Below are 27,661 nucleotides of genomic sequence, written 5' to 3'. Positions count from 1 at the left end.
TCAGAATTTGTGGTGGGACCGCCAACTCTGGGAGGACCTTTGCAAGACCTGGCAGGAGCTATTGCTGCCACCCCCACTGATGGCACATGAGCCCCCCGAACTAGAGAAGCCCCCACGTACCACCGAGCCCCCTCCGGAGCCAAGCCCCTGTGGGCCCCAGCTCTGCCTTCTAGGGCGGTCCCTCCCTGGGCACAGCCGCTGTCGCCTCCGCTGCTGGTGTTGTGTACCATCTCTGCAAAGAGCATTTGAGGTCAGGGAGCCTATGGGGCATCCTACAGCCCCGGGGCCACCCCCTCTGCCCTCCAGCCTTCCCCGGTGTCCCACCCACTGAAACTCCACACAGGGTGGTGAGGGCAGGTGGCTGGCAGGGGAAGTAGGGACTCAGAGCCCCTGGGTTACCCTGGCCACCACCCAAGAGCTCTTCCCAGCCTGCAGGTGAGATGATCTCACACCAATGCTGGCCCACGATTTGAGAAACCTTAATCTCAGCTGTCCAGCCCCTTCCCAGAGAAAGCACTGGGTAACTCACCAATGCTAACAGAACTCTGGCACTCGCCAGACATCCTGTGGGAAAAGCAGAGGTCAGTGTTAGCGACCTGTGTGGCAACTCCCTCTGCTAGATGCACCTGCTTAGGTCCACAGCAATTGACATTGGCAATAAGAAATAGGATGGACTCCGGATGGGTAAGGTTGGACTTTAATTATTGCCCTTCCTACTAACATCCCAGAGTAACAGTAGAGGAACATCCCCTGGCCTACCCATCCTCTCTTTATTCAGTAAATATTATTTGAATCCATATGGGCCAAGGGTCAGGCTACAGGAACTGACTCTTCAGACCTACAATTAAGCCAATGATAAAGAAATGGCCTAGAAATAATATTTATGCCTATGACTCCTCTTTGCAGACATGTGTTTTACAGCTAAGACATGAGACAAGAAGGGTGGGAAGTCTACCCAAAGTAAGGTTCTGGTGGTGTCACTATTGTACAGAAAACACAGCTCTCTGGAGGTCTGGCAGCATCTTGCAGCCCTGAAGAGGAGCAGGCTGGGCCCGCCAAGGGCGCATCACCACCTCCAGCAGTGCGCACATGCACACACTGATGGTACCCGATACCTGGCAGCTGGCTCAGGCAGGAAAGCCACCGGGCGTCACTGCCTCTTTGGGAACCAGAGGGATTCCCACTAACCTGCACTCCTCGCCCTCCAGGAGAGTCCGGTAGGTGGCAATCTCAATGTCCATGGCCAGCTTGACATTCATCAGCTCCTGGTACTCCCAGAGCAGCCTGGCCAGGTCCTCCTTGGCCTGCTGCAGGGCAGCCTTGAGGTCTTGGAGCTTGGCATTGGCGTCCCTGAGGGCCAGCTCCCCGCCCTGCTCTGCATCAGCGATGGCTGTCTGCAGGTTGGCATTCTTGGGGGGTGGGGGCAGGAGTTCGATTTAGATTCAAGTGACATACACTGAAAGCCTGCACTGTATGCTTGGTGTCTGCATGTGGGTCACCTCACACTGGGCAAATGAGGAAACTACCACCCACAGAGGTTAAAACCTGGGCCTTCGTCTAGGTCCTAGCACATCAAGGAGTGGAGTTAGTGACACCTGGCCTCAAGGACCTAGCCCGGCTCACAAGGAGTCAGACTCTGCCTTTCTCGCCTTTCATGGTAAGAGACTGAACATCTTCCAAAGACCTCCCGCCTCCAAGAAGTCTTCCTGGATTATCAGAGAAACTTTCCTGAGCTACTCTCCCAATTCATTCTTCACCTAATCAGCTTCTTTCCCCGACCTCCCTAACCTTGCCTGTATTCAGTATTTCTGACCCACATCAGCAACCAGACTCCAGGGGTACAGGACCTGGATCCACATGACAAGCTTTGCTCAGCACCCAGCCCAGAACTGCACCTGGTCAATCTTGGCATGCATGAGTCCAGGACATGGTTTCACTGCAGTAAGTGCTGAGCCCTGAGATTTATGGGGCAAGCGTAAGCCCATAGTCTCAGACACATGCTCTTCCTCCTCTTCCCACCTGCTTCTTGGTGCTCTTGATCTCAGCCCGCAGCTTCTGGATCATTCTGTTGAGCTCAGAGATCTCGCTCTTGGTGTCCTTCAGGTCATCTCCATGCCTGCCGGTCATGGTCTGCAGCTCCCCCAACTGTGTCCAGGAGAGAGTTACCCTTTCAGAAAGCCAGCAGGTGCCTTACAGATCCCCTAACCCAACCCTTCACATCACACACAAGAAAACCAAACACAGACATGTGACTAGTGCAGAGTCACCCAGTTGGCGGAACTGAGTGCTCTCACCCCTGCATCAAGGGACCTGTCTTCTAGCACAACGGCTGCTGTTTGTGGAGCAGACAGTTTGCACCAGGCCCTGTGCTTGATGTCATACTTCACAACAACCAGATGAGAAAGGCATGGTTACCTCCATGTTATGAATGGGAAAACTGAGCACAGACTGCTTAAGTCCCATGACTAAACTCATCCAGCTATCAAGTGACAGTGCCAGAATTTAAATGCCAACATTGCAGATGCTAGAACCATCTTCTTAACCAGCAGACTGTCCCTCCTTGGGCAGAAAAGACAGAAGAGTCAGCCGTACATGGGCCAGCTGATGCCCCATTCAGATTTGGGAACAGAAGGAGGGGGACAGAACTCCTTGTGCCTGTAGCCCCTTTGCTCCACCCCCCTCTGTGTCTCCCCACTTCTTTCCAGATGCTGGCTTCAACCCCTCAGTGTGATTGAATCAGAGCACACAATGACAAGGTCCTGATTGGTGGAGGAGTGATGGAAGTGTCTCCAGCAATAAAGGGAATGCAGCCAGAGGAATTAAGGATTTTCTGACCTGGGCATACTGACATTTTGGGCAGCATAATTTCTTGTTGGGAGGCAGGGTCATGCATTATAGGATGTGTAGCAGGATCCCTGACCTCTACCCGCTAGACTCCAGTAGCACCCCCACCGCCACCCCAGGTGTGACAACCAAAAGTCTCTACAGACACTGTCAAACATCTCCTGGGAGAAAATCATGCCTTCCCCTCCTGTTGAGAAGCACCAAGTTTGAGCAAAGTCAGAGCTTTCCGGTTAGGAAGGGAGATGTATGTGGGTGAGATCAGACCAGTGAGGCAGTGAGGGGACTGCTATGCTGGCGATAGAGAAAAGAATGACTCAGAGGCAAGGTCTGCCCTCCTGAATGGCCTGCTCATGTAGCTTGATGGGAGAGCAAGATCCTCCAGAGTTACATGCTGGTGTCACCCACCTTGGTCTGGTAGAGCACCTCGGCCTCTGCCTTACTCCTCTGGGCGATCGCCTCATACTGTGCACGGACCTCAGCAGTGATGTTGTCCAGGTCCAGGCAGCGGTTGTTGTCCATGGACAGGACCACAGACGTGTCACTGGTGTCTGCCTGCATCTGGGACAGCTCCTGCGGAGCCAGGCAGACATGCCCATTCCTGAGCAGATCCACACCAGGGCCCCTCAGAAGATGGGGAGCCACCAGCTCTGGAGGGGTCGGGAGTGACTGAGGGCCAGGTGGGAAGATATCACTTTTGTCAGAAGCACAGACGGGACTCAAGAGCCTAATGGTGAGCTCTGAGTGCCTTCCTCTCCAGGAGGGGGAGGTAGGTGGGGCAGAGGCTTGCACGTGAAAAGCACACTCACAGCATCATAGAGGGCCTTCAGGAAGTTGATCTCATCTGTCACAGTCTCCACCTTGGCCTCCAGTTCCACTTTGGTCATGTAGGTAACATCGACATCCTGGGGGACAGTTCAAACACTGTTCTCTCCAGCCTGTGGGCTGGCCCAGTCCTGGGTCATGAGGAAGGGGCCACCGGAGCCTCTTCCCTCCCCCCCCCTCCCCCGCCCAGGAGCTCCCTATCAGGGGAAATGAGGCAGGCGTGTCCTCACAGCACTAAACCACTGTCTGACAGGCTGGGCTGGTGCATACCCGACAGAGAGGAGCAAAGGAGCTAAGGGGCTGGGGGGGGGGGGGGGGGGGGTGCGGGAAGGAGAGCAGGGCTGGGGCCACCACAATGGGCCCAGGGCAGAGGAGGGTTTGTGACTATGCAACCCTCAAAGTTTCTCTTTAGATGGATTATGGGGATGTACTCCTGAAAACACAAAACCCTGTTGCCTCCCTTTGTCCATTTTCTCATCAAAACTCAAGACCTAATGAGATTCATAAGCCCCACATGCCCATCAGGGAGAGGTATCGCCAAAGTCTGGCAGGCCCTTTATAACCTGCCCCTGCCTGCCCACCCTGCTCAGCAGCCTCCCTCCCGGGCCCCGGCCCTCACCCACATAGCCTAAAGGAGACCCTCAGCTTAGCAGGACTAAACTCATGCTTCTCCTCAATCTTCCAGCCACTCTGCTTAGTGGGAGGTGGGAGTAGGGAGAGACCCTTCACCTTCTTCAAGACCACGAAGTCATTCTCTGCAGCCGTGCGCTTGTTGATCTCCTCTTCATACCTGTGAGAAAAGAGCCCCTGTCTGATCTGCCTTCTCTGGGATGTCCCCATGGCCCCAGAGCCCTTCTCATAAGTAACATGGACTCAGGACTTCTGCCAGTTTCACTCAAGACAGGTGTCATTGCAATGCACAGCCCTTCTGAAGTCAAGGAAGAATTCGTTCAACAGACTCTCTGCTATGTGCCAGGTACCACTTAATAATGGCGGTGGTCATTACTGGACACTGGAGTAGAAGCCTGTTCCTATTTTGGGGTCCTATTTTGATTCATCTCCTAAGGCTTCCTGGAAAATTTTGGATTTTTGAAAACCATTTCTAAGACCAAAGGGAGATGGCTGAGCTGCCAGGTGCTTTTGGGAGGGAGGTGGGTGGTACCAACTAGTGTATAGTGAGTATAGTAGGCCCATGGGCTCCCAGTAGACACTTAACAAATCAGTAAAACCCAAGAATGGGTCGCTAAGAATGTGCCAGTGAATTCTGCTTGTATTAACTCATTGAATCCTCGTTACAACCAATAGGGTAAATGCTCCCACTCTTTCCATTTTACAGTGAGGAGACTGATCACAGAGCTCCTAAGTGGCAGAATGAGGCTTGGCCAAGGCATAGCAAGTTGCTATTTGCTGAGAAGCTTATTGACAGGGGAAATAAAATTCCGATTTGGAGGAGAACCTGAAGACGGTCTAGCCCAGGGAGGACAGAGGACATTAGCTGAGTCTGTTAGCTTCGGGGTGTCTTGGAACTCCCCAGAATTCTGTGTGTATACCCTTTCACTAAATTCTCAGAAGGACTTCTGCCTCAAGCAAGCCATAAGCCACTCCTTTAAAGACTGGGCTACTGATGGGGCGCCTGGGTGGCGCAGTCGGTTAAGCGTCCGACTTCAGCCAGGTCACGATCTCACGGTCCGTGAGTTCGAGCCCCGCGTCAGGCTCTGGGCTGATGGCTCAGAGCCTGGAGCCTGTTTCCGATTCTGTGTCTCCCTCTCTCTCTGTCCCTCCCCCGTTCATGCTCTGTCTCTCTCTGTCCCAAAAATAAATAAACGTTGAAAAAAAAAAAAAATTTAAAAAAAAAAAAAAAAAAGACTGGGCTACTGAGAGTCAGAGAGGATGGGGTAAATTCTACAAGCTGGCAGCCAGCTGGAACAGAGCGAAGCCAGAGCCCAGGCCTCCTGCCACCCACCCCTGCCACCTGCCAGCTCACCCGCCTCACCCAGGGACGGGGCAGTGCACACCTCTTCTTGAAGTCTTCCACCGTCTCCTCCCTGCTCCTCAGCTCACCCTCCAGCTTGTCCTTCTCCGTGTGCAGCCCATCCAGGAAGGCCTTGAGGCTACTGATGTAGTTCTCAAAAAAAGGCTCAAGGTTGTTGTCATTGCTATTGGAACTGGAGCCCTGCTCCTGAAGGAGGGTCCACTTGGTCTCGAGGACCTTGTTCTGCTGCTCCAGGAACCACACCTGCAGCCCAATGGGAAGAGCCCCAGGGAGCTGTCTAGGGCCAGCTCCAATCATGGCGGCCCATGGCTTCCCCAAAGTCCCAGGGGTCTCCTCCTCTCTCCTGCAGGGCTGCATTCTGTAACTCTGCAACAGTTTAGTCCTAAACCCGTGTGGACAGCAGCATTGGGGTAATGCAGGGGAGTCAGAGCCCTATTGCACAGGTAAGGAAGCCGAAGCCCAGAGATGACCAAGGGCACACAGCAAGTCAGTAACAAAACACAAGTGATGTTTCCTGTTACTTAGGCTTGATGATCTTCCCGCTATATCATTCATTCATTCCTCAGTCATTCGTTCCTCAGTCATTTAGTAGTCAACAAATAGCAGGAGATCCCAACATCCAAGAGTAGATAGAGTCCCCAGGAAGAGGTTTGCAGGACCGGCCAGGTACACTGCACTAATGTGGGAAGTGGCAAAAGCCATAGGGAACTGGCTTTCAGGCAGCCCGTGTCCCAGGAACAGGGTCCAGACACACCTAGAGTCAGCCTCGTCTGACAAACCTGGTTAAATGTAGGGCTCAGCTGCATTTAAATTGAACCACTGGTTAAAAGTTCTAGGCCAACTGTACACACATGTAGAATAAATATCAATTGGCCATTCAACAAACATTTGCAGAGCACCAAGCTTGTTGCCAGGGCTTATGCTGGACAGTCAAGACCCTCAAGACCATGAGAGGCTCAAGACCCTCAAGGCTCATGAGAGGGAGGGGAGCAGGCACGGAGAGGGGCCCGTTGGGAAGGGAAAGCTGGAGGAGGGCCAATCCGGCCAGGAAGCGGGTGTAGACCACCTCGTCCAGACCCAAGAGACCACCAGACTTTCCTCTTCCAGGCTCACATTAGGATTCCCAAGGCCTCCTCCCCCTGGCTCACATGAGAGACACCACCTTCCCCATCTGGGAAGGTTGGGTTTCCTCCCCAGGAAAATTTAAGAAGAATGAGAACTATAAAAATCACCACCGTTCTGCAGCTGGGCAGTGGCTACTTAACTTGAGCCAGATCATATGCCAGTGAAGGCTCTTTTCCACCATGAGTTTTCTGAAGTATCTTTTTTAAAAAAAATTTAATATTTATTTTTGAGAGAGAGAGAGAAAGAGAGAGAGAGCAGGGGAGGGGCAGAGAGAGAGGGAGACGCAGAATCCGAAGCAGGTTCCAGGCTCTGAGCTGTCAGCACAGAGCCCCACATGGGGCTTGACTCCCAGACCCACGAAATCATGACCTGAGCTGAAGTCGGACACCTAATGGACTGAGCCACCCAGGCGCCCCTGAAGTATCTTTTTATTTATCATCATGATGTATATGCTACAGGGCTAGTTACATCCAACACATCATCCTGGAGGAGTAGATTTTTGTCCTCAAATTCTTTACATTGTTCTTGTTTCCATATTAGAAACAAAGTTTTAGATACCTTCAGACTCAGTGTTCCAAGTTGTTGGGACGCTGTCATCTGTATTTCCCACCATCCAGTGACATCCTTGTCTTTCATCTTGAATTCCTTTTCCAGGACGCACTGCCTAAAACCCACAAATTTTACAGAAGCCCCATTGAACCTACCAATTTCCCCTTTGTTATTTCCATTAAAGTTAAGAAAGAAAGAAGAAAGAAAGAAAGAAAGAAAGAAAGAAAGAAAGAAAGAAGAAAGAAAGAAAGAAAGAAAGAAAGAAAGAAAGAAAGAAAGAAAGAAAGACGAAGGATGCCTCTTCCTCAGGTTGTTGAGAGGATCATGTATGAGAAAAGTTCTCTGTCACTTGGGTGCGGTGTGAATGTAGGTCGTTTTTGTAACACTTGTCTCCTACTTCCCTTCAGCAGCAGAGACCAGTCTTGGTGCCTCTGTTGCTGGCAGCGAAACCGTAGGTCCTCTGGGGGGAAAGAGCCTGCATAGAGTGTGCATTCCCACTAACATATACATGCAGATAGACTCGCAAAACCACACACACGCACACACCTGCTCTCTCATCACAGTGCCCTGCCCCGGGCTCTCTTCCCCGTGAAGCCCTTTATGTCGCAGACGGGGACTGCCCTCCTTGCCCCCTCACCCCCTACGTACCTGCCCCATGCCCTCAAGGCCCTGATTCTTGCCCAAAGCTTCTCGCTAATCTGAAAAAGCAAGACACAGCAATTGAGTCTGAATCGGGGCACAGACTGAGAGTTCACAGCCCAGGGGCTGTCTGGACACAGCCACCTCCTGAGTCTCCTTGTACTCAGCTTCCTTTTCTGCACATACAGGGCTTCAGACTTGAGTGGGCGGGGGGAGGGGAGTGGGGCTCACATTGGACCTACTGAAGTCAGGGGTTCAAAGGAGGTATGGAAATGAGAGAAAGGGCACCAGTGTCCTAGCCCCACATTCCATCCACCACCTCGGCCTGCTGACGTCTGTGATGCTGAGGACAGAGTCAGTCTGGGGAAAGTGGAAGGAGGGTGGGTTTGCGGCTGGGAGTTGTGGGGAGGAGACATTATAACAATATTTATATAAAGTCACCCTGTTTTCGCAGACATGTGAGGCTGGTCTTGACTCCCAAATCCGAACGGTGCATTTCCAGTGTGGCCCCTGCCTTCCTTGAAAGAGACCTGGGAGCAAATGAGGAAATGTGCCACACTGTCTTCCCATCCCCTGCCTACCATTTTCTCCAATCCTTGTTATCAAGGGAAAAACACTTTGGAACAATTCAGTGGCTTCCACCCCTTGATGGTTGCCAGCAACCTGGCCCGGTTTGAATATGCTGAGAAATCAGGTTGCATTTTAAACATAAAGAACAAATTCCAAAGAAATTGGGGTGGAAGTTTGAGGCTCTAATGAGGGCCCATCCCAAATCCCTTCTTCCTGGCAAAGCCCACTGCTAATCCCCCACACCTGCAGACTATAAACCCAGCTGTTCTCCTCGGATGCCTCTTAGAAAGGGGAGCAGAGTGTGTTATTACCAGCACAGCTGGGCCTTCCCAGAGGGGAGGGCATAGGGGCTCCTTGAGAGACTCGGGGCCCTGTAGCCCCTCCTCTCCATGGCCATGGCTAGGCCTCTCACAAGGGTACCATGACCAAGGTCCCCTCTGCTCTGAGGAAGCCGGGCTGTCACTGGGGGGAGTTAGGAAGGCAGAGGAGAAATCGCTCCTGGCTGCAGGGAGCCCTGGCTTCTCTGGGAAACAGGGCACTCAGATTCAGGTGCTCAGGGTTAAGGACCAGCTTGGCAACACATAGCACAGCAGATGGCAGATAATGTGGGTTGGGGACAGAGGTGGTTGAGTGGAGCTAGGAAGGAGTTGAGGAGAAAGAAGCGTGTGGGGCTGCGTCAGGATGGGGGCACTGAGTCAGGAGGCCTTGGATCGGGTGTGGGGGAGGTGAGGGACTGTGTTTTGGTGTCCAGGACAAACTGTCATCCTGTTGTCAGCAACTGGAGAGAACCCTGCTCTATAGGGAACTGTTCAACACCAGGTGAGCTCTGAGCCAAGTCATACTGGGGAGGGACCAGCCTCGCTGCATCTAGAACCCAGGAAAGGTCTTAGGCCAGCAGCTGCTGTCCTAAAGGACAGGGTCCTTGACAGATGGGCAGCCTCCTCAAAGTGCCCAGATGCTGCCACCCCAGGAGGCCATCAGAGCAGTGCCATGGAAAGCACCCTGGACAGAAACAGGAAGCCCTGCTTCCAGGCTCCGGATCCCTCTGGGCTACCATTTAGCCAATCAGAATAGAGCTGATAAACTGCTCCGCCTATGAAGCGGCTGGGAGTTGGGACGTGAGGTAAGTGCTATACAGTGTTGTATAAACCAAACAGCAGACACGCTGTGTCTGTTTCTGTGTCTGTGTCTGTGAGGGACTATAATAGCGGCAGGTAGGCAAGCCGTGGCGTGCTGGCCAGGGGGCGGGCTCAGTGACTGACATTCACAGACCTCTTCCCTTCTATCCTCCCTCCCAGCAACCCTGTAGGGAAGGGCACGTAGTAGTTCCATTTCACAGATGAGGAAAACTGGGGCTCAGAAGTTAAATTGCCTGTCTGAGGGCCCACAGACAGTAAGTGCCAATAGCCTCCGATCCCGTTCTGTCCCAGTCTGGAGCCCGTGTTTGTGGAGCAGCCAGGCAAGACTTGGGCCTCTGCCAAAGGCCTCCTGTGGGGACCCCACACAGTGCTCTGTGTCTGTTCCTACCCAGAGCTCAGCTCATGGAACAGGCCCTGACTCTGAGCAACTGACTCGGATTTGATCAAGTTTGGGAAATGGCAGATGAAAACAGAGTGCAGAACCAGGAGCCAAGGTACAAGCAGGACCCTACTCTTGTCTAAGCCCCCAGCAAGGGCACTTGGCAGTAGTTCCCCAGCAGTGGGGGTAGTTGATGGGTGCTATATCATCTTACCTTTTTCCAGTGAGTATCAGAGTCCCAGTTTTGCAAGCCAATGGGCCGCAGGCCAGGGTCATGAACCACCCTGACACTAAGCGGTTCACAGTTAGTAGCCCCGCCTCTAAATGAGACCCTAGTGTGAGGCTCCTCTGCCCTCCCCCTCATCTGCTCCCCAGCCACCCCTTCCTGAACACCTTTCTGTGCTGGGTACTACCTTGACCTCTTCTGACTGGCTCCTCCTCTGTACCAGGGATCATGAAAAATCCTCTGGCTTCAAGCCCCCCTCACCTTTTCTTTACACCCAAACTGACCCATAATTTAGAAACCAGCAAGCACCCCAGCCCCAATGGTGTCCTGTCTTACAGCTCCTGGGACACCATTGCCCCTAAGTAAGTCAGACGAGAATGTCTTTCCTCCCCTCAACCAGCGGGAAAGCCCGTGGAGGGCAGGACCATACTTGGGGCGGTCTCTATACCCTCAGCACCCAGCCAGCCAGCCTTGTACAACTTGAGCCATTCTTGTTTCCAAAAAGTGCCAAGCCACAGCCTCGTAAGCATACGTGCCAACACTTAATAGCATCTGACATTTGTGGAGTGTCTTCAACTTTTTAAAATCCTTTCACTTATCAGGACTGACAGACAAATGGGCAAGCATGCCACACAGGGACACACACCCTCCCGTGACTCACAGACAAAATGCTCTCAAACGACCTGCAACCCCAAATGAAAACGACCAAAGCACTAAGCACGAACAAGGTTTGAAGACTGATAACAGTCAGAAGGTAAATGCTGTCTGACTCTGCTTCTACCTACCCTCTGACTCTGCTTTCTCCCAAGAGGCATGGAAACCAGAGCTGGGAGTGAGGGTCAGGCACAATGCTCAGAGAGCCCAGGCAGGGGTAGCCAATCCTTGTTTTCCCCAGGACTCCATTCCCAGCAAGGGGTACAAGGACCACCATCCATACCATTATCTTTCCAAACGTCCATTCATTCTCTCAGCGGTCGTTCGTCAAGCACCTACTTACACCAGGCACCAGGCTACCCAATAGGAACACGATTCTGCACAAGATAAGGTCCAAGGTCTGGAGAAACTCACAGTTGTATTGAAGGAGGAGCCAGTCATGTAAACAACTCCTTATGTCACATCGGGATCAGTGTTTTGGACAGCGGTACTATAGGCATAAGAGGAAGAAAGGCTATGGAAGGCATCATAGAGGAGGCAATTTTGAGTGGGGTATTGAGGGATGAGTAGGAATGGGCCCGGTGGATGCACAAAAAGAGAAAAGCATCCCCAATAGAGAGGAAAACATTTCAGATACAGGTGAGTGGGGAGGGTTAGTGAGAGACCCCACATTCTTGCAGAATAGAGGACATGGAAGGGGGGGACAGGTGATATGGAAGGTTGAAACTGATTATGATGGTGTCTTTGTGCTATGCTACAGAATCCAGGCTTCACTCTGTGGGCAGTGGCCTTGGGGCTGACTGCACATCAGGACCACTGGGCAGCTTTTAAGAATCCAGATCCTCAGGCCTCACTCTTGATCTCCTGAATCAGAATCTTAGGTAATGTGGCCCAGGCACCTGTATTTTTTTTAAGTTCCAGTTTGCTTTAACTCTGATGTACTAATCCCTAAAACATAAGCAACTTTATTATAGGAGGAAAACTTCCACATCTTTGTGAAGGGCTGGGGGAGCCATAAGAGAGAGTCACCCGTCCTGTCTTCAGACCAGGTATAGACTTTTATCTAGACCAAGAGGCTGGGCCAAGCAGCCAGTCTTTAGAGGCAGGTGCAAATGCTGATGACTGAGAAGCACCACCAGAGCGCTGGAGAGCCAGCAGGGAGCTTCGAAACACATCACTGAGAAAGGGCAAGAAAAGGTGAACCACAGCCTAGGGCAAACATGTATCTGATGGGTCTCCAAAACATCATGATGAGAGAAAGAAGCTAGACACAGAAAGAATATATTCTGTATGATTTCATTTACATGAAATTCTAGAAAAGGCAAAGTAACCTGTAGTGACAGAAAGCAAGCCCCAGCCTGGGCCTGAGGGCTGGAGGATGATTGACAGCAAAGTGGTGTGGGAGAAAATTTTGGAAGATGTCCTATATTTTGATTGTGGTTGTATTTACACAGGGATACACCTCTCTGTGAGTCAAAACTCACTGAAATGTACTCTGAAAATGACTGCATTGTTATTGTATGCAAATTATACCTCAGTGAAATTGATTTTAAAAAGGGGACAAGAAGGGCGCCTTGGGTGGCTCAGTCAGTTGAGCATCTGACTTGATTTCAGCCCTGGTCATGATCCCAGGGTCTTGAGATCAAGCCCAGTGTTGGGTTCTGTGCTGAGCATGGAGGCTGCTTAAGATTCTCTCTCTCTCTCTCTCTCTCTCTCTCTCTCTCTCTCTCTCTCTCTTTCTCTCTCTCTCTTTCTCTCGGCATCTGGGTGGCTCAGTCAATTGAGCGTCTGACTTCAGCTCAGGTCATGATCTCACAGTTCGTGAGTTCAAGCCCCACATCAAACACTCTGCTCTCAGCACAGAGCCCATTCTGGATCCTCTGTCCCTTTCCCCCTGTCCCTCCCCTGCTTGGGTGCTTCCTCAAAAATAAAACCATTTTAAAAATTTTTTTAAAAGAGCCAAATTATGGAAAGAGCCTAAATGTCCATCAACTGATGAATAGATAAAGAAATTGTGGTTTATATACACAATGGAATATTATGCGGCAATGAGAAAGAATGAAATATGGCCTTTTGTAGCAACGTGGATGGAACTGGAGAGTGTTATGCTAAGTGAAAGAAGTCATACAGAGAAAGATACCATATGTCTTCACTCTTATGTGGATCCTGAGAAACTTAACAGAAGACCATGGGGGAGGGGAAGGGGAAAAAAAAGTTAGAGAGGGAGGGAGCCAAACCATAAGAGACTCTTAAAAACTGAGAATAAACTGAGGGTTGATGGGGAGTGGGAGGGAGGGGAAAGTGGGTGATGGGCACTAAGGAAGGCACTTGTTGGGATGAGCACTGGGTGTGGTATGGAAACAAATTTGACAATACATTTCATATTAAAAATAAATAAACCATATTCAAATTGTAAAAAAATAAATAAAACAAAATACACACTTGTCGATAATTACAGTTTTTATGAAGGGAAGTAGAAACCATGTCTACTCTGGTCACTAAACCACTTAGGATAAGAGTGACTTGAAAATGGGACCCAGAATTAAAGACAGTTCTTGTGCGTGATGCCAATCCCTCACTGTAGCGAAAAGGTGGCATTATGCTCCAAAGGGCTGATGTGGTTTGTCTACCATCAAGTCCTTATAATCTGGGAATAGCTCAATCTCCGGTGGGGATACAAAAGAGGGCAGGATTTATGCCTTTCAAAGAGTTCAGGTAGTAGTGATGGTGGACGCAAAGGGTTCATGCATGGCCCTTTCCACGGCGGGGAAGGGTCGCTCTCTCCCATCGCCCTCACCCCCTCACCTCGCCTCTCTGACACAGATCGAATGACGAGGGAAGTAGAGTGTGCCATTCCAGCTCCGAGAAAGTCCTGGGAGGTCCAACGGGCACAACGGGAACTGGGCTTGCCCCCTGAGGAGTGCCATCCCACGTGGCTTCGGCCCCAGCTCCCTGCTTTCCTCTTTCTTGCCCAGCCCCACCTTCATGTGCCTTCCTGAGAAGCACAAAGCCACTCTGCTGCTGTGCACTTGTCCATCTGGCCACCATACCTGCAAGAGGAGAGAAGCCTGGGCTGGGCACAGCTGTGTCAGAGGCATGCTAGGAAGGTTCCCTGGCTGGCCCAGCTCACCCCATGTTCCAGCTTCCAGGTTCCAGCCCTGGGATTCCATGGGTGAGCCAAACAGAAAGCCAGCCTGGTCATAGGGACTCACTGAGTCCTGTGTCCTCCCAGCTCATCCCGGCTCTGGCATAAATGTTCAGGATGTTGGTAATGGATCATAGAATGGGGTAAGGGCAGTACTTCTCCAAGCCCAAACAGACCTAGATGGCACACGGCCTCCTTTTCCATTCTGCAGCTCTGCTACTCAGGTCCAATCCTCTTTTCTCCCATATTCCTCCGCTCCCCCACTCCGCTCCCGCTCTGAGGCTTGGGGACCCCCCATGGCTCGGGAGTATCTCTCTGTTCCTCAGTCAGCACTGCAGTTAATATCCCTGCAGTCTACCACAGGGCTAGGAACTCCCAGAGAGCGACCCCGGGCTTCTGTCTCTGCAGCCCCTCTCTTAATCTAATCCCTGTGCCCAGTCATGCTGAGGCCCAGCTCTGCTGCTCTGGTCCCCAGACAGAGGGCTCTGGGAATAAGGACCATGAATCAACTCCTTGGTCACAGGAGCCCCAATGCCTAGCAGAGGGCCAGGCACAGACTAGGCACTCTATTTGCTTTATTATTATTTACATTTTAGTTACTATAATTGTAATAATAATAAAATAATAATTATTAAGAATCTGGTTTCTGGACACTTAATTAATATGAATTAATAATAACAACAATGTGGGGCACCTGGCTCAGTCATTTTAAACATCAGACTCTTGATTTCGGCTTAGGTTGTCATCTCACAGTTTCATGAATTCCATCCCCGCATCGAGCTCTGCGCTGACTTCGTGAAGCCAGCTTGGGATTCTCTCTCTCTCTCTCTCTCTCTCCCTCTCTCTATCTGCCCCTCCCCCACTCCCACTCTCTTGGTCTCTCTCAAAATAAATAAACTTTAAAAAGATAATAATAACATTGTATCACTATTTGCCAGACACTTTTGAAATGTTCAGTATATGTTCAATGAATTCACTCTCAGGACAAACCTCTGAGTAGATACAATTATCATCCCTATTTTACAAATTAGGAAACTGAGGCACAGGATAGTTAGGTAAATGACCTATGACTGAGCAGCTAGAAAGTCACATAGTCAAGATTAAACCTGGGCAGTGTGGATCTAGAGTCTGTGCTCATAAACACAGTCTACACTGCTGGTCTACCAGTGAGATGCATTAAGCTTCTTCCCTATTCCTCACTTTGCAACCTGTCCAGGTGGGCCTGCAGGCAGCTGGTGTAGGACTCAAAGAAGGGCTGCAGGTCATGGGCACTGGCCCTGGAGGTGGCCAGCTGCTCCTGCAGGAGGCAACACTTGGTCTCCAGGAACTGTACCTGCGGTCAACCAAGGAAGAGAGGTCATGGCCTGCCTGGCCTCCAGCTCATGAGCAGACCCACTGCCCCAACCCAGGCCTTATGTTCCCAGGCCCCCTCCCCACACCACAGGCCCTCACCTTGTCGATGAAGGAAGCAAACTTGTCATTGAACATCTTGATTTGCTGCTTCTCTTGGTCTTCACCCTCCTGATCTAGAGGGTCGATTCCCATGTTCAGGGACTGAAGGAGGCTCTGGTTGATGGTCACCTCCTGGATGCTGAGGGGAAAGCCCCCTGAACCCTCACGGCCCCCAGATCCACCAGGAATGCCTCCAAAACCACCATATCTCCATTGCCCCTTCCTCCAGCCTCACACATTCTCCCTCCAAAGACACCCAAACATCCCCAGCATCCCCACGCTGAGCCCCCAGCCTGGGTGGCACACTAAGCAAGACTTTCTTGCTTCTCCCAAGGCTGTATAGGCTCTGGCTGCCAAAGGCATCCTGTATCATGACAAAGGCTACTACAGCAGGTTAGATAAAGGTGCCCCCTCCAAAAATGATGTAGTCCTAGGAGTGCAGAATTTTGTCATAGACAGTGGGCTGAATCTCTGTCCCCCACTCCACTCCGCTGCTTGGGCCTCAGCTAGAAGTCCTTTGTGGTAAAGCCTCATAAAGATGTGCTACAGCTCTGGTGGAAATGCGGTAAGAATGCTTGAGAAGTGGCACAATTTTTTTGTTGTAGGGAATTTAGCATAACCAATTATCTGCTGCCTTCTAAGTCTGCACCAGCTACCAGGATTTGGCATTGACTTTGCAGTGCAGACTACTACTCAGTAATGGCATTGCGTTTCCTAAGGACAAGATTATGTTGTATCGTGATCCAATAAGGGAGTCCATCTCAGATCCTCTCCAATCACCAGGATTGGATAGCGGGGGATGGTGGGGGAAGAAGACACAGAAGGCTCCTCCACTGAGAACTCCCCAGCTGACAAAGGGAATGGAGGTGCACACAGCACATGGAAAGACACAGAGACCCTAAAGCCACAGCAGGGCCATGAGCCTCAGGACCTGATCTCAGGATAAATTTGGAGCAATTCACACACACACACACCACACACACACACACACACACGCACACACACACACATGCCCTCCATGAGACCTGAAGGGCCAACAGGGCTTTACTAAAGACACATTATGACAGACTAGCTTTATCTCATTTTCAACAGGGGCCACTTGCCCAGTAAGCCAGAGGATACTACAGGTGTAGGGAAACAGGGTCCCAGAAAGACGCCAACTGGGTTGCTCATGAGGCAGATGGAGAAAGACCTGGAGGAAGTATAGCACCGGTAGCACATCCATGGCCAGCTGACTCCCATTCTCTGACCTGGACAGTGCCCCTTGACAGGATGCTCGATCCCCCACCCTCATTCACTATGCACTCATCCAGTATCTGCTCTGGGCCCAGAACTGCCAGGTGCTGCAAACAATGGCTGTTGCCTGCTCTGCCTGCTCAGTCTGCCAGTTCACGGGCCAGCAAGGAAGGCAGACATGTCAATACAAAGGTACTGAGAAAGACAGGTGTGTTCAGGGCCTGCTGGTGACACGATGAGGGGGTGAGTAACTCTGCTGGTAGCTGAGGGGCAGACATGGAAATCTCTCCTCAAGAGCAGATGTCAGAGCTGAAGGAAGATGGGGTCTCAGAGAGTATGCCCGCCAAAAAGGAAGCATTTGCAAAGGACCCAAGACTTGGAATAGTTCAGAGTGTTTAAGAAAATGGAAGCATTTTTGCTCACTGGTAAAGGTAATACAGAAAAGGGTGTGGTGTTCCGGGACCTCGTTGGAGAAACAGGCTGAGCCCCTTCAAGAAGGCCTGATAGGTCATACGAAGATGTCAGATTGCGTCCTCAGGCAATAGGGAGCACTGTAGGACTTAATGGGGAAATAACATGGTAAGATTTGTGCTTCAAATGCAATGCAGACACCCTCAAAGTCCTCCAACCTCCCAGGTCTTGCTTCCCTTTAATAACCAACCAAATGTCCAACCTCCATTTCAATTCTGCAGGGAGTTCAGTACCTCCCGCTCCCACATACTCCTGTGGAGGAGCCCTGAGCCAGACCTTCCCTGGTCAGTCTACAATACGTCTTCCTACCTGTTGCTCCCTGTCCCCAAGACCACCGTCTGCCCCTAGCCCACCCTGGCCGATATCTGAACCCAACCCTCTTCCTTTGCCAATGATGTACTGTAATGAGAGTACAGTATGATCCAGGAATGACCCCAGTTTCTTATCTGACATCCCTGTGATAGAAATGTCATGGGCATCCCCTGGGAAATGCTTCCTTGACCGTGGCCTCCATGTGTGATCTCCTGACATGTTGTAGGAGTCACTCTTCCTCCCTCTCTCTCTGCCCCTCCCCAGCTCACATGCTCTCTCTTTTGCTCTCAAAAATAATTTAAAAAAAAAACTTAAAAGAAAAAAAAGAAGTAAGGATATAAACAACCCATAGTACTTCAATTCTATGGAATACTCTTGGCAATAAAAAGAAGCAAACTATTGATACACACAACAAATTGGAGGCATCTCAAAGGCATTATGCTGAGGGAAATAAGTCAGTCTCAAAAGGTTACCTACTGTGTGACTTGTTTATATGAGATTCTCTGAGAGACTAAACTATAGTGACAGAACAAGTCAGTGGTTGCCCATGGTTAAAGGTGGAGGGAGTGTGTCACTATGAAAAATAACATTCAGGAGTTTCGGGGGGTGATGAAACTATTCTGGACCCTAACTGTGGCAGTGGCTTCACGAATCTATACTGCATAACTGTTAAAATTTATAGGCTAGTTCACCCCAAAAAAGTCCATTTTAACATATGATAATTAAAAATACAGACAAAGGAAAAAGGAACATGTTGAACAATATCACGGCAGAGGGGTGGAGGTGGGGGAACACTAAATTAGCAGGACACTAAATCTACAAGACAAATGACCAGGTTTCTTCAAGAAATAAATTACTAGGAATAAAAAAGAGGGATATGACCCAATTGCAATGCATGAACATTTTTTAGATCCTGATTAAACAAGTGCTTTTAATGCAAACATTCACAAGACATTATAGGAAATGTGAACTCAGACTGGATTTTTTTTATTTGAATATAGTTGATAAACTGGACTGAATTTTTTTATCAAAGAATTAATGTTTATCCTGTTAAGAGTGATAATTTTAATATGGTTATATTATTTTAAAAGTCCTTATCTTTTAGAGAAACTTAAGGACTATGTATGAATAAAATAGTATGATGTCTGGGATCTGTTTCAACATAATCTGGAGGGGTAAAAGGAGTGGGGAGAATAGAAATGAAACAGAATAATGAGTTGATTGTTGAGTTGATCGTTGATGGGTACAGAAAGAAGCATTCATTTACTCTTCTGTCTATTTTTATATTTATTTGAAATTTTCTATAATAAAAAAGTTTTTAAAAAGCTACTTCCCTTAAAATTAAATATAACACCTTTCTCCTCTATTCCAGCTCAGGATGAGTCAGTGGCAGGAACTGCCAAACTGCCAACTGCAAAGTTGGAGGATACATAGTGAGAAGCTCCATGCCCACTCTTTTCCTTGGGCTAGTCAGGCCACTCTTGGAAGTTTGGGTTGGGTTCCAGACATCCAGAGGATGTTATGTCTATGACAGAGCACCCAGAATGGTAAGGGCACCCAAAGCAGAGTTGGAAATGGAATGATTCCACAAGGAGAAGGAATCCAATAAAGGGGAAAAACATCCTCGAACATTTGTAGACTGTTGTGCACAAGAGGACTTAGGATTTTCCCTATAGCCACAGAGGGGAAAAAACTTGGACCAGTGAGTAGAATTTACAAGGTAAAACTCAGTTTAGTGTCCTTTATAAAAGAGAGGAGTTACTTTCCACAGGAAGCTGCTGACTATAGAATGGTGTTTTAGAGAAGACTTCAGTGTCCAAATGGGGATTCCTTTTCAGGGCCTCTGAAGTCATTTCTAGCCTTGAAAGTCTGACTCCTCAGAAATTAATTAACAGTGGTAACCCTCAAAATAATAGTGGTAATATCTCCCATATATTGAGTACCTATCTTGTTCTAGGAGCTGACCTCTGTCATGCATTGTACAATTTAATCAATACATCAGTCAACAAGTACAAATTTTCTGTCTGATATTATATAAGATACAAACAATATATGGCATAGTCCCTCTCTTTAAAGAGCTTATAATCTAGGGGTGCCCGGGTGGCTCAGGTGGTTAAGCGTCCAACTTCGGCTCAGGTCATGATCTCACAGTTTGTGGGTTCAAGCCCCACGTTGGGCTCTGTGCTGACAGCTCAGAGCCTGAAGCCTGCCTCAGAATCTGTGTCTCCCTCTCTCTCTGCCCCTCCCCTGCTCATGCTCTGTCTCTCTCTGTCTCAAAAATAAATAAAACATTTTTAAAAACTTTTAAAAAAAAGTAAAGAGTCTATAATCTAGTTGTTAATCAAAATTTGTATACAAGTAGTATAATATCTGTATGAATATTTTCACTTTATAAAATACTTTCATGTATATTATTTCATGTATTTTTTGAAACATCCCTGAGAGGTAGATATTATTTTTATTATCACATTAGCGAATACTAACAGCTAATATTTTAAATTACTCTCTTCCTCTGTGAGTGTCCAGTTTCCAATTTGCTCATCATGAGCCTAGCTCTGATCAAGAGAAGAAGACTATCTTCTCAATTTTCTTTATTTTCATTTCCCTCTCATCCCAATAAGGGAGTTAAATTAAACATAATAATCCAAAAAATAATAACAGTAATAAAAGTAATAATCCATGTTTTTAAAAAGGAAGCAAGTATGCTAATCATCCAATGACAAATACTGCCCAGCAACTGAGACAAAAAAGCAAACATGCTAAATTAGGTAAGTTTTATTATCTATAAGGACTCTGACTCTTGTTTGTTGTTCTTGGTTTTAAAAGAAACAAAACAAAACAGACAAAGCCTGGGTCTATTTTAAAGTTGAACTTTGAAACAAATATTAATATTAACATTACTTGATCTAAGTGGAAAATCTGTGAGCACATGTAAATAGTCAGAACTAAAGGTGGGACTGAGAAGTCAGGTTTGGAGGGATTGAATCCCCCAGGTATCTGGACCAGATCTCAGAACCAAGGACAGAGCAGGGCTGTGAATAGTCAGCTTCTGCCTTCAAAGACCAAAGACATTCCACCCCACAAATCTATCATGAAACAAACAAAACCACACATGTGACATTAGTACACCATGCAAGTTACAAGCATGGACTCTAGGGTCCAACTACTCATGTTCAAACCCTGGCTGTACCACCTGCTAACTGCATCCTTTGGCATAGTGTGATCTTTATGTCTCTGTGCTCCTTTTTCTCATCTATGAAGTGAGGATAATCATACTTACCTCATAAGATCATTGTGAAGATTAAATTATTTATGTGTGAAATTTCCGAACAATGTCTGAGGAGGTGAAAATTACTTAATAAAACCTTTTTTCATTTATTGATTTTCCAGAGCCTTGAGATCTCAAGATGTGGGAGGAAAAGGGAGACAGAGAGCTACAGAGTCTTACTGGGAAGAGGGGCAACTGTCATTGAATCATAAGGAATGAGGACACAAGGGCAACGTTTGACCACATTCTCCTACCACTGTAGCCTAAAGCCCCCAAGGGAGGAGATAAAGAAAGGCTGCCCCTGGAGGTGACCCAGGCTGGGCACTGCAGTTAGTCAGTTGGCTGTCACTGAGGCATTTGGAATTCTTGGCAAGGATTACTGATGCCAGTATGAGAAGTGTGCCAGCCTCAAGGCGTGTCCTGCCCTGGGATAGATCCAAAAAGAGTGAAGCACAGCATGGCAACTGAGCAAAGTCTGACCCAGTTGGCTTAACTCCAAAGACACCCTCAGCACCCTCCTCCTCTCTTCTTCTCTCACTCCATACGTAGCTGCTAAAGTAACGTCCTGCAGGCCACATTTTGAGTATGTTGCTCTCTGACTCGGCAAACATCACGGGTCCCTATTATTCTGAAAAACTCATAGAGTCAAATACACCATCACATATTATAATTTAATGAAGAAAAGGAAACAGAGACCTGAGAGGAGGCAAGAAGAGTTTCTATATAAGAGAACAATGGGCAGGTGATACGCTCAGGGACAAACTTCTCACCTGACAGTGTCTACCTGGGTCCCCTCTTGGCTTTGAGCCTCCAAGCGGATGAGAGTATTTTAGGAGAGAGGAGCGATTATAGAGAGGTGTGGCTAAAGGCAGGGGAAATCCTACAGTTGCACATCAAGGTCCAGTCTCAGTATTTGATGCAGGAGCTCTGGTCACTGCTGGTGGCAGTCTGCACGATCCTAGCCGAGGAAGAGGATGAACTGCTCAGTCTGGGACTCTGATCCATGGAGATGCTCTTGCTTCTGGACTGGATGCCCTTCCCACATTGGTGGACTCACTGTCCCTTTGGATGCCCTGGCCACCTCTGTTGCCCGAATGCCATTGCTGCTGCTGCTGCTAGTGCTCCCAGCACTAATGTTCTTGCTGCTGGATGTTTGGCTGACCACAACTGCAAAAAAAAAAAGGGGGGGCTGCTCAGTGTCATCTGTCTGTCTAAATGCCCACTGTATGCATTCCTATCTTTGGAATGAGTGTCAGAGAAAATTCAAAAAAAGGTGACCACCCTCCCATGGTAGGGAGTTCTTTGTCTGAGGGGGAATCCAGGACATACACTGGATAGGACATTAGATAAGTCTTACCCAAATACGACTCTCCCTTTGCCCCTCCCTTTCTTTTACTCTTGGAATCAAACCGTGGAAAAGACAATTTGCAGGTAGGCAAGCTGAAGCAAAGCCACAAGAAATCATCTCAAACAATAGAAATGGAGTGTGTAAGATACTCACAGATGCACACTGGGCTCTGACACTCCCCAGGTATCTTGTTTAGGAAAACAAAATAAATATAATGGGAACCTCATGGTGGTTCCTCTCAGCATCTCTGTTCAGAATTATCCCCTGGGATGCCAAAGTACAATAATCTGAGTTGCAGCATCAGGGATTGAAATTAGACATGAGAAGGGCTTCCCTGGGATTCTAGGATGGGGATGCAGAGAACAGAGATATAATGTGTCTCTGGATACTTGGCTTTGTCATCACCTTGGCCTTGATTCCCTCACTGACAAACCTGGGATAATATACTTCTTCATCAGTTTGTTGAAGAGAGTAAATTAAGCCATGAAGAATGTCTAGTACAGTGCTTGGCCTATACCAAAAGTGACACAGCTTTTATCTGTGCCAGAGATATAGAGTCAAAGAAGAGAGACTGATGCAGAGAGGAGTGGAAACCAGTTTGTAGAACTGGAGGAGCAGGCTACCAGGACCACCTAGTACCCATCTTGTATTGCCCACCATCCCAGGATTGACTGACATTGACCTTTGGGGAGAACCATATGCCTGTTGGAAAGCACTAAGTATTCAGCTGTAACAAATATATAAAGTTGGTGTTGTCCCCGAGCCCAAAGGGGGAGTGCTAGGCAGTATAATTCAGTTAAGCGAGAATTTGTTAAGACCCTCCTTTGTTCCCTACCACTGTGTCCAGCCAAGGACCATACAATCCTTTGAAACTTGATTCTCAAGTTGCCCTCCTTGCCTTGGCCAGAGTCCCCATGCACCTGCACTCCTCACCACCCAGCATCTTCTGGTAGGTGGCAATCTCCACATCCAATGCCAATTTGACATTCATCAGCTCCTGGTAGTCACACAGGAGATAAGGCTGGTATTCTGAAATGGGAAGAGAAAAAAGAGAAGAGCTGAATCTTTAAACCCTCCTTGGCACATAGCAGGTGACCACAGGTCTCCCTCCAACTGTCTTAATGAAAACTTCTAAGCTGTGTGCTGTGTTGTTAACCATGCTAACTTCTTCTGCCCATATCATTCATATCCATGTAGCTACACTATGCTAGGAAATTCCAGTGGTTATTTGAATCCTTACTCAGAGATATTGGTCACCTGCTTCCCAATCTCTTAAATCTCATACTCCATGGTATGAGACCCCAGAAACTCAATGCCACATATTTCATGGAGTCTGGGGCCACACCCAATGAAATGAGGGAAGACCATTCTATCTTGAAGATGATGGCTGGGAGTAAAGGTAACATACATGAAGCCATAGCTCTGTATGGTGTATCGTGGGAAGCCCCCTGTAGGTTCCAATGAGGACCTGAAAGGCTTTCCAGCCTGCTAGGTTCAGATACCCCACCAGCATCAGAGTTACAATCCTAGGCTTTGGGGAGCCACACCTGCCTGCTTCTTGGTGCCCTCAATCTTTGCCCACAGCCTCTGGACCATCCTTTTGAGCTCTGCAATCTCATTCTTGGTGCTCCTCAAGTCAATGCCATACCAGCTGGCTATAGTCTGCAGCCTCCCAAGCTAGAAGGTGTGGAGCAGATTATCTCTAACCCTCAAATACATGTGTGTTAAAAGGAGAATAGGGGGAGCCTAGGTGGCTCTGTCAGTTGAGTGTCTGACTTAATTTCAATTCAAGTCATGATTCCTGGGTCGTGGGATTGAGTTCTCCATTGGGCTCCATGCTAAGAATGGAGTCTGCTTAAGATTCTCTCTCTCTCTCTCCCTCTCTCTCTCTCCCTCTGCCCCTCTGCCCCCACTTAAAATGAAAAAATAAAATAAAATGAGAATAGAAGTGCAGTTAATCCAGAAAGTCCTAACATTACATGGAGGTCCAGCAAGCATTTAGAATGAAAAGTATTGCTTAACTAAAAATCACAGTTGTCCCTAAAGATATCAGGTAGTAGAATGAAATGTACTGCAAATTATGGATATTTGCAAAAGTTATTTCAGTAGGTTTCCCATTGAACAAAATGTGCATTATCTGGGATGGGGCCAGGAGGGGCTGGAGGCGAAGGAGCAGGAGCCCTGGGTGAGTCTAGACTGATGCAGTCACCCTTATTTACCTTGACCCAGTACAGCCTCTTAGCCTCAGACTTGCTCCCCTGGGTGATCTCCTCATACTGGGCCTTGATCTCGCTGATGATGCTGTCCAGGTCCAGATGCCAGTCGTTGTCCATGGACAGGATAACAGACATATCACTGGATTCTGACAGCACCTGGTTGTACTCCTATATGCCCACAGGAGCACACCATTGCACAGTGTTGCCTTCTCTCTGGGATGCCCTAAACCTTCCATGCACTGGCTTCGGAACGTTGTGAGATCTAGAAAACTAAATCTTACTGGGGGGAAAGGAAGGGGACAAGACAGAGACCCAGAAACCAGGCAGCAAGAAACTTCCCAGCAGGCAGTGAGGGATTTCCCTTAACTCTCCCGAGGATTTCCATTGGGAGGCTATGTACATGGAGATTCTAAAGATATGGGCTGCAGATTCTGAAAGCTTGGAGCCAGGGGAAGGAGAACATAAGCAATATTACCAAGGAGGTATAAAATTGAAAAAATGAAAAAGAAATAGGGATAAAGATGGGAAAGACTTTGCAAATGTTTGCTGCCAAATAGATTTCACAAAGGAAGCTGAATGCCCAGAATCAAGCAAGATCTGACACCACATGTTGTGGCTTCCACCCTACAGGATAGTATAGAGGTGCTTACCGCTTCAAAGAGGGCTTTCAGGAAGTTGACGTCACTGATCAGACTCTCCATTTTTATTTCCAAGTCCACTTTGGTCGTGCAGAAGTATCCACATCCCGAAAGTAAAAAAACAGAGAACCAGCCTTCTTAGCTTTAGTATTGCTCTCATTCATTACCATTGCATTTAAGAATATTGATACTGGGGCACCTGGGTGGCTCAGTCGGTTAAGCATCTGACTTCGACTCAGGTCATGATCTCACGGTTCGTGGGTTCCAGCCCTGCTTCAGGCTTTGTGTTGACAGCTCAGAGCCTGGAGCCTTCTTTGGATTCTGTGTCTCCCTCTTTCTCTGCCCCTCCCCCACTTGTGCTCACTTGCTCTCTCTCTCGCTCTCTCTCTCTCTCAAAAATAAATAAACATTTTTTAAAAAGATACCATGCTTATGTAGTTGTGGGAGCAAAAATCACTTAAACCAGACATTACACTTGCAGTAGAGAGTTTTGACAATTAAGCTCAGTGTTAGAAAAGATCTTTATTATCGATTTTTGTAATTTTTAATAGTTGGCAATGAACTGTAATATGTAAGGACTGGCTTAAAGCCATTTTGCAACTGATAAACCAAACACACTTGAGAGATATCTTAGCTACAGAAAGAAAACCCTCAGGGCATAGGTTCAGACTCAAGGCTGGCACTGTCCTGGGTTCTGGTCATCAACACTTGGAATCCTGCTCTGGACAAAGTATTCTCCAGTCTCACATCCCTGGGAAGGCACCACCATTCCCCCTTCCTTCATGCCATCTCCTCCCTGTGCTGTCTTGTTTTTCCCCACTGGCCTGCTCATCTTATTCAGAACCGTGAACTCATTCTCAGCCTCTGAGCACTTGTTAAACTCATCCACGTACCTATGAGAAAGGAAGGAGGTCATGCTTAAGGGTGGCTGAGCCAAGGGTATGTGCACATGTGCCCAGGGAAAGGTGTTTTTTCCAGGAGCTAGTGTATAACCTGGGGCAGGGCTGCAGGTGGCTATCTCTGGATAAAACCAGGCTAAAGCCAGTTGAGTGGCATGCTTTATTATGATAGTAGGGCCTTTAAGAGCACATTGGCACCCCATTTCTGACCCTACAGGGTATTGGAAATAAGGGAGGTGGGAGAGAGGGGAAAGTGGGTAATGGGCATTGAGGAGGGCACCTTTTAGGATGAGCACTGGGTGCTGTATGGAAACCAATTTGACAATAAATTATATTTAACACACACACACAAAGGAGATAAAACGTGTGGTGGAACTGGTACATAACCCCTGGTGTCCTTGGACACCACATTCATAGAGGTCTCTGGATTCTCCACTGCAGGAACTCAGTCTCATCCTCTTGAACAAAGACCCATGGTCACTCCCAGGGCCACCTTCCATCTGCCCCTGAAGCTCCCAGCTGTTCCGTTCTCCATCTGTGTCCTACCTCCCCTTGAATCTCCCTCATCACCCAGGACAAACACATTCTCTAACTGGTCCTCACTCTTGTAAGTATGTTGAAATCACCTGGGGCTCTATAAAAGCTACCAATGCCTGGCTCCAATGCCCAGAAAACCAATGAGTCATGAGTGCAACCTGGACATTCCGAAGTTATAAAGCTCCCAAAGTGATTCTGGTAAACAACAAACGATGAGATCCACTGTTGTTAATGCTAGAGTGCCTGACATCTTCCTGTGTCTAAAGGAGCTCCCTAGATGCCCATGCTATGACATACACCTCATTCTCCTTGCCACCAACACAAATATCAAAAGAGAGCAGATCCTCCTGTCATCAGACCCCCAACCTGATACCCCATCCTTTGGCCTACAGACTCAGGTCCTTGAGGACATGCACCAACAATTTCCTGGCTGGAAAGCCTCCACACCTCCTGACCTGCACCACAATCACCTAGACTTCACTCACTTCCTCTCATATTCCTCCACAAGAGTCTGCATTGTGCTTTGCATTGTGCTCCATCCAGCTGATGCCGTTCACTCAGCAGCCTGTCCAGGTGGGCTCGCAGGCAGCTGGTGTAGGACTCAAAGAAGGGCTTCAGGTCATTGGTGCTGGCCTTGGAGGTGGCCGACTGCTCCTGCAGGAGGCACCACTTAGTCTCCAGTACCCTGTTCTACTGCTCCAGGAACCACACCTGTGGTCAACAAGGGAGGAGACCACATGGCCTGCCCAGCCTCCAGCTCATGAGCAGACCCACTGCCCCAACCCAGACTTCGTGTTCTCAGACCTCTTCCCCACCATGAGCCCTCACCTTGTTGGCTAATGAAGCAAACTTGTCATTGAACATCTTGATTTGCTCCTTCTCTTGGTCTTCACCCTCCTGATCTAGAGGGTCGATTCCCATGTTCAGGGGCTGAAGGAGGCTCTGGTTGATGATCACCTCCTGGATGCTGAAGGGAAAGCCCCCTGAATCCCCAAGGCCCCCTGATCCACCAGGAATACCTCCAAAACCACATCTGTCTCCATTACCCCTTCCTCCAGCCCCACACAGGCTTCCTCTAAAGACACCTGAGTAACCCCATCAGAGCCCCCAGCCTGGACAGCACATCTGCCAACACTGAGAGAGACCTTCCTTCTCCTCCCAAGGCTGTTACATGCTCTGGCTGCCAAAGGCACCCCCTA

At 48.6% G+C, this 27,661-nt stretch overlaps 1 protein-coding gene across 1 annotated transcript; it reads right to left on the bottom strand.

The window, feature by feature from the left end:
- Positions 1 to 25,089, bottom strand: LOC109249295 (keratin, type II cytoskeletal 8-like). Its single transcript, XM_053895337.1, is given in 15 exon segments — positions 1 to 143; positions 146 to 232; positions 530 to 564; positions 1,189 to 1,409; positions 2,020 to 2,145; positions 3,250 to 3,396; positions 3,651 to 3,746; positions 4,396 to 4,456; positions 5,682 to 5,902; positions 15,538 to 15,756; positions 21,882 to 21,991; positions 23,106 to 23,201; positions 23,720 to 23,849; positions 24,392 to 24,556; positions 25,039 to 25,089. Coding segments are annotated over 15 exon segments (1,908 nt in total).
- Between the last annotated feature and the right edge of the window lie 2,572 nt (positions 25,090 to 27,661).

Source organism: Panthera pardus, unplaced genomic scaffold (genome assembly GCF_024362965.1).
Source record: "Panthera pardus isolate Hobbes unplaced genomic scaffold, ASM2436296v1 HiC_scaffold_6, whole genome shotgun sequence".
Lineage (NCBI taxonomy): Eukaryota > Metazoa > Chordata > Mammalia > Carnivora > Felidae > Panthera > Panthera pardus.
The sequence above is the reverse complement of the archived record's forward strand: the minus strand, read 5'-3'. Positions and strand labels throughout refer to the sequence as shown.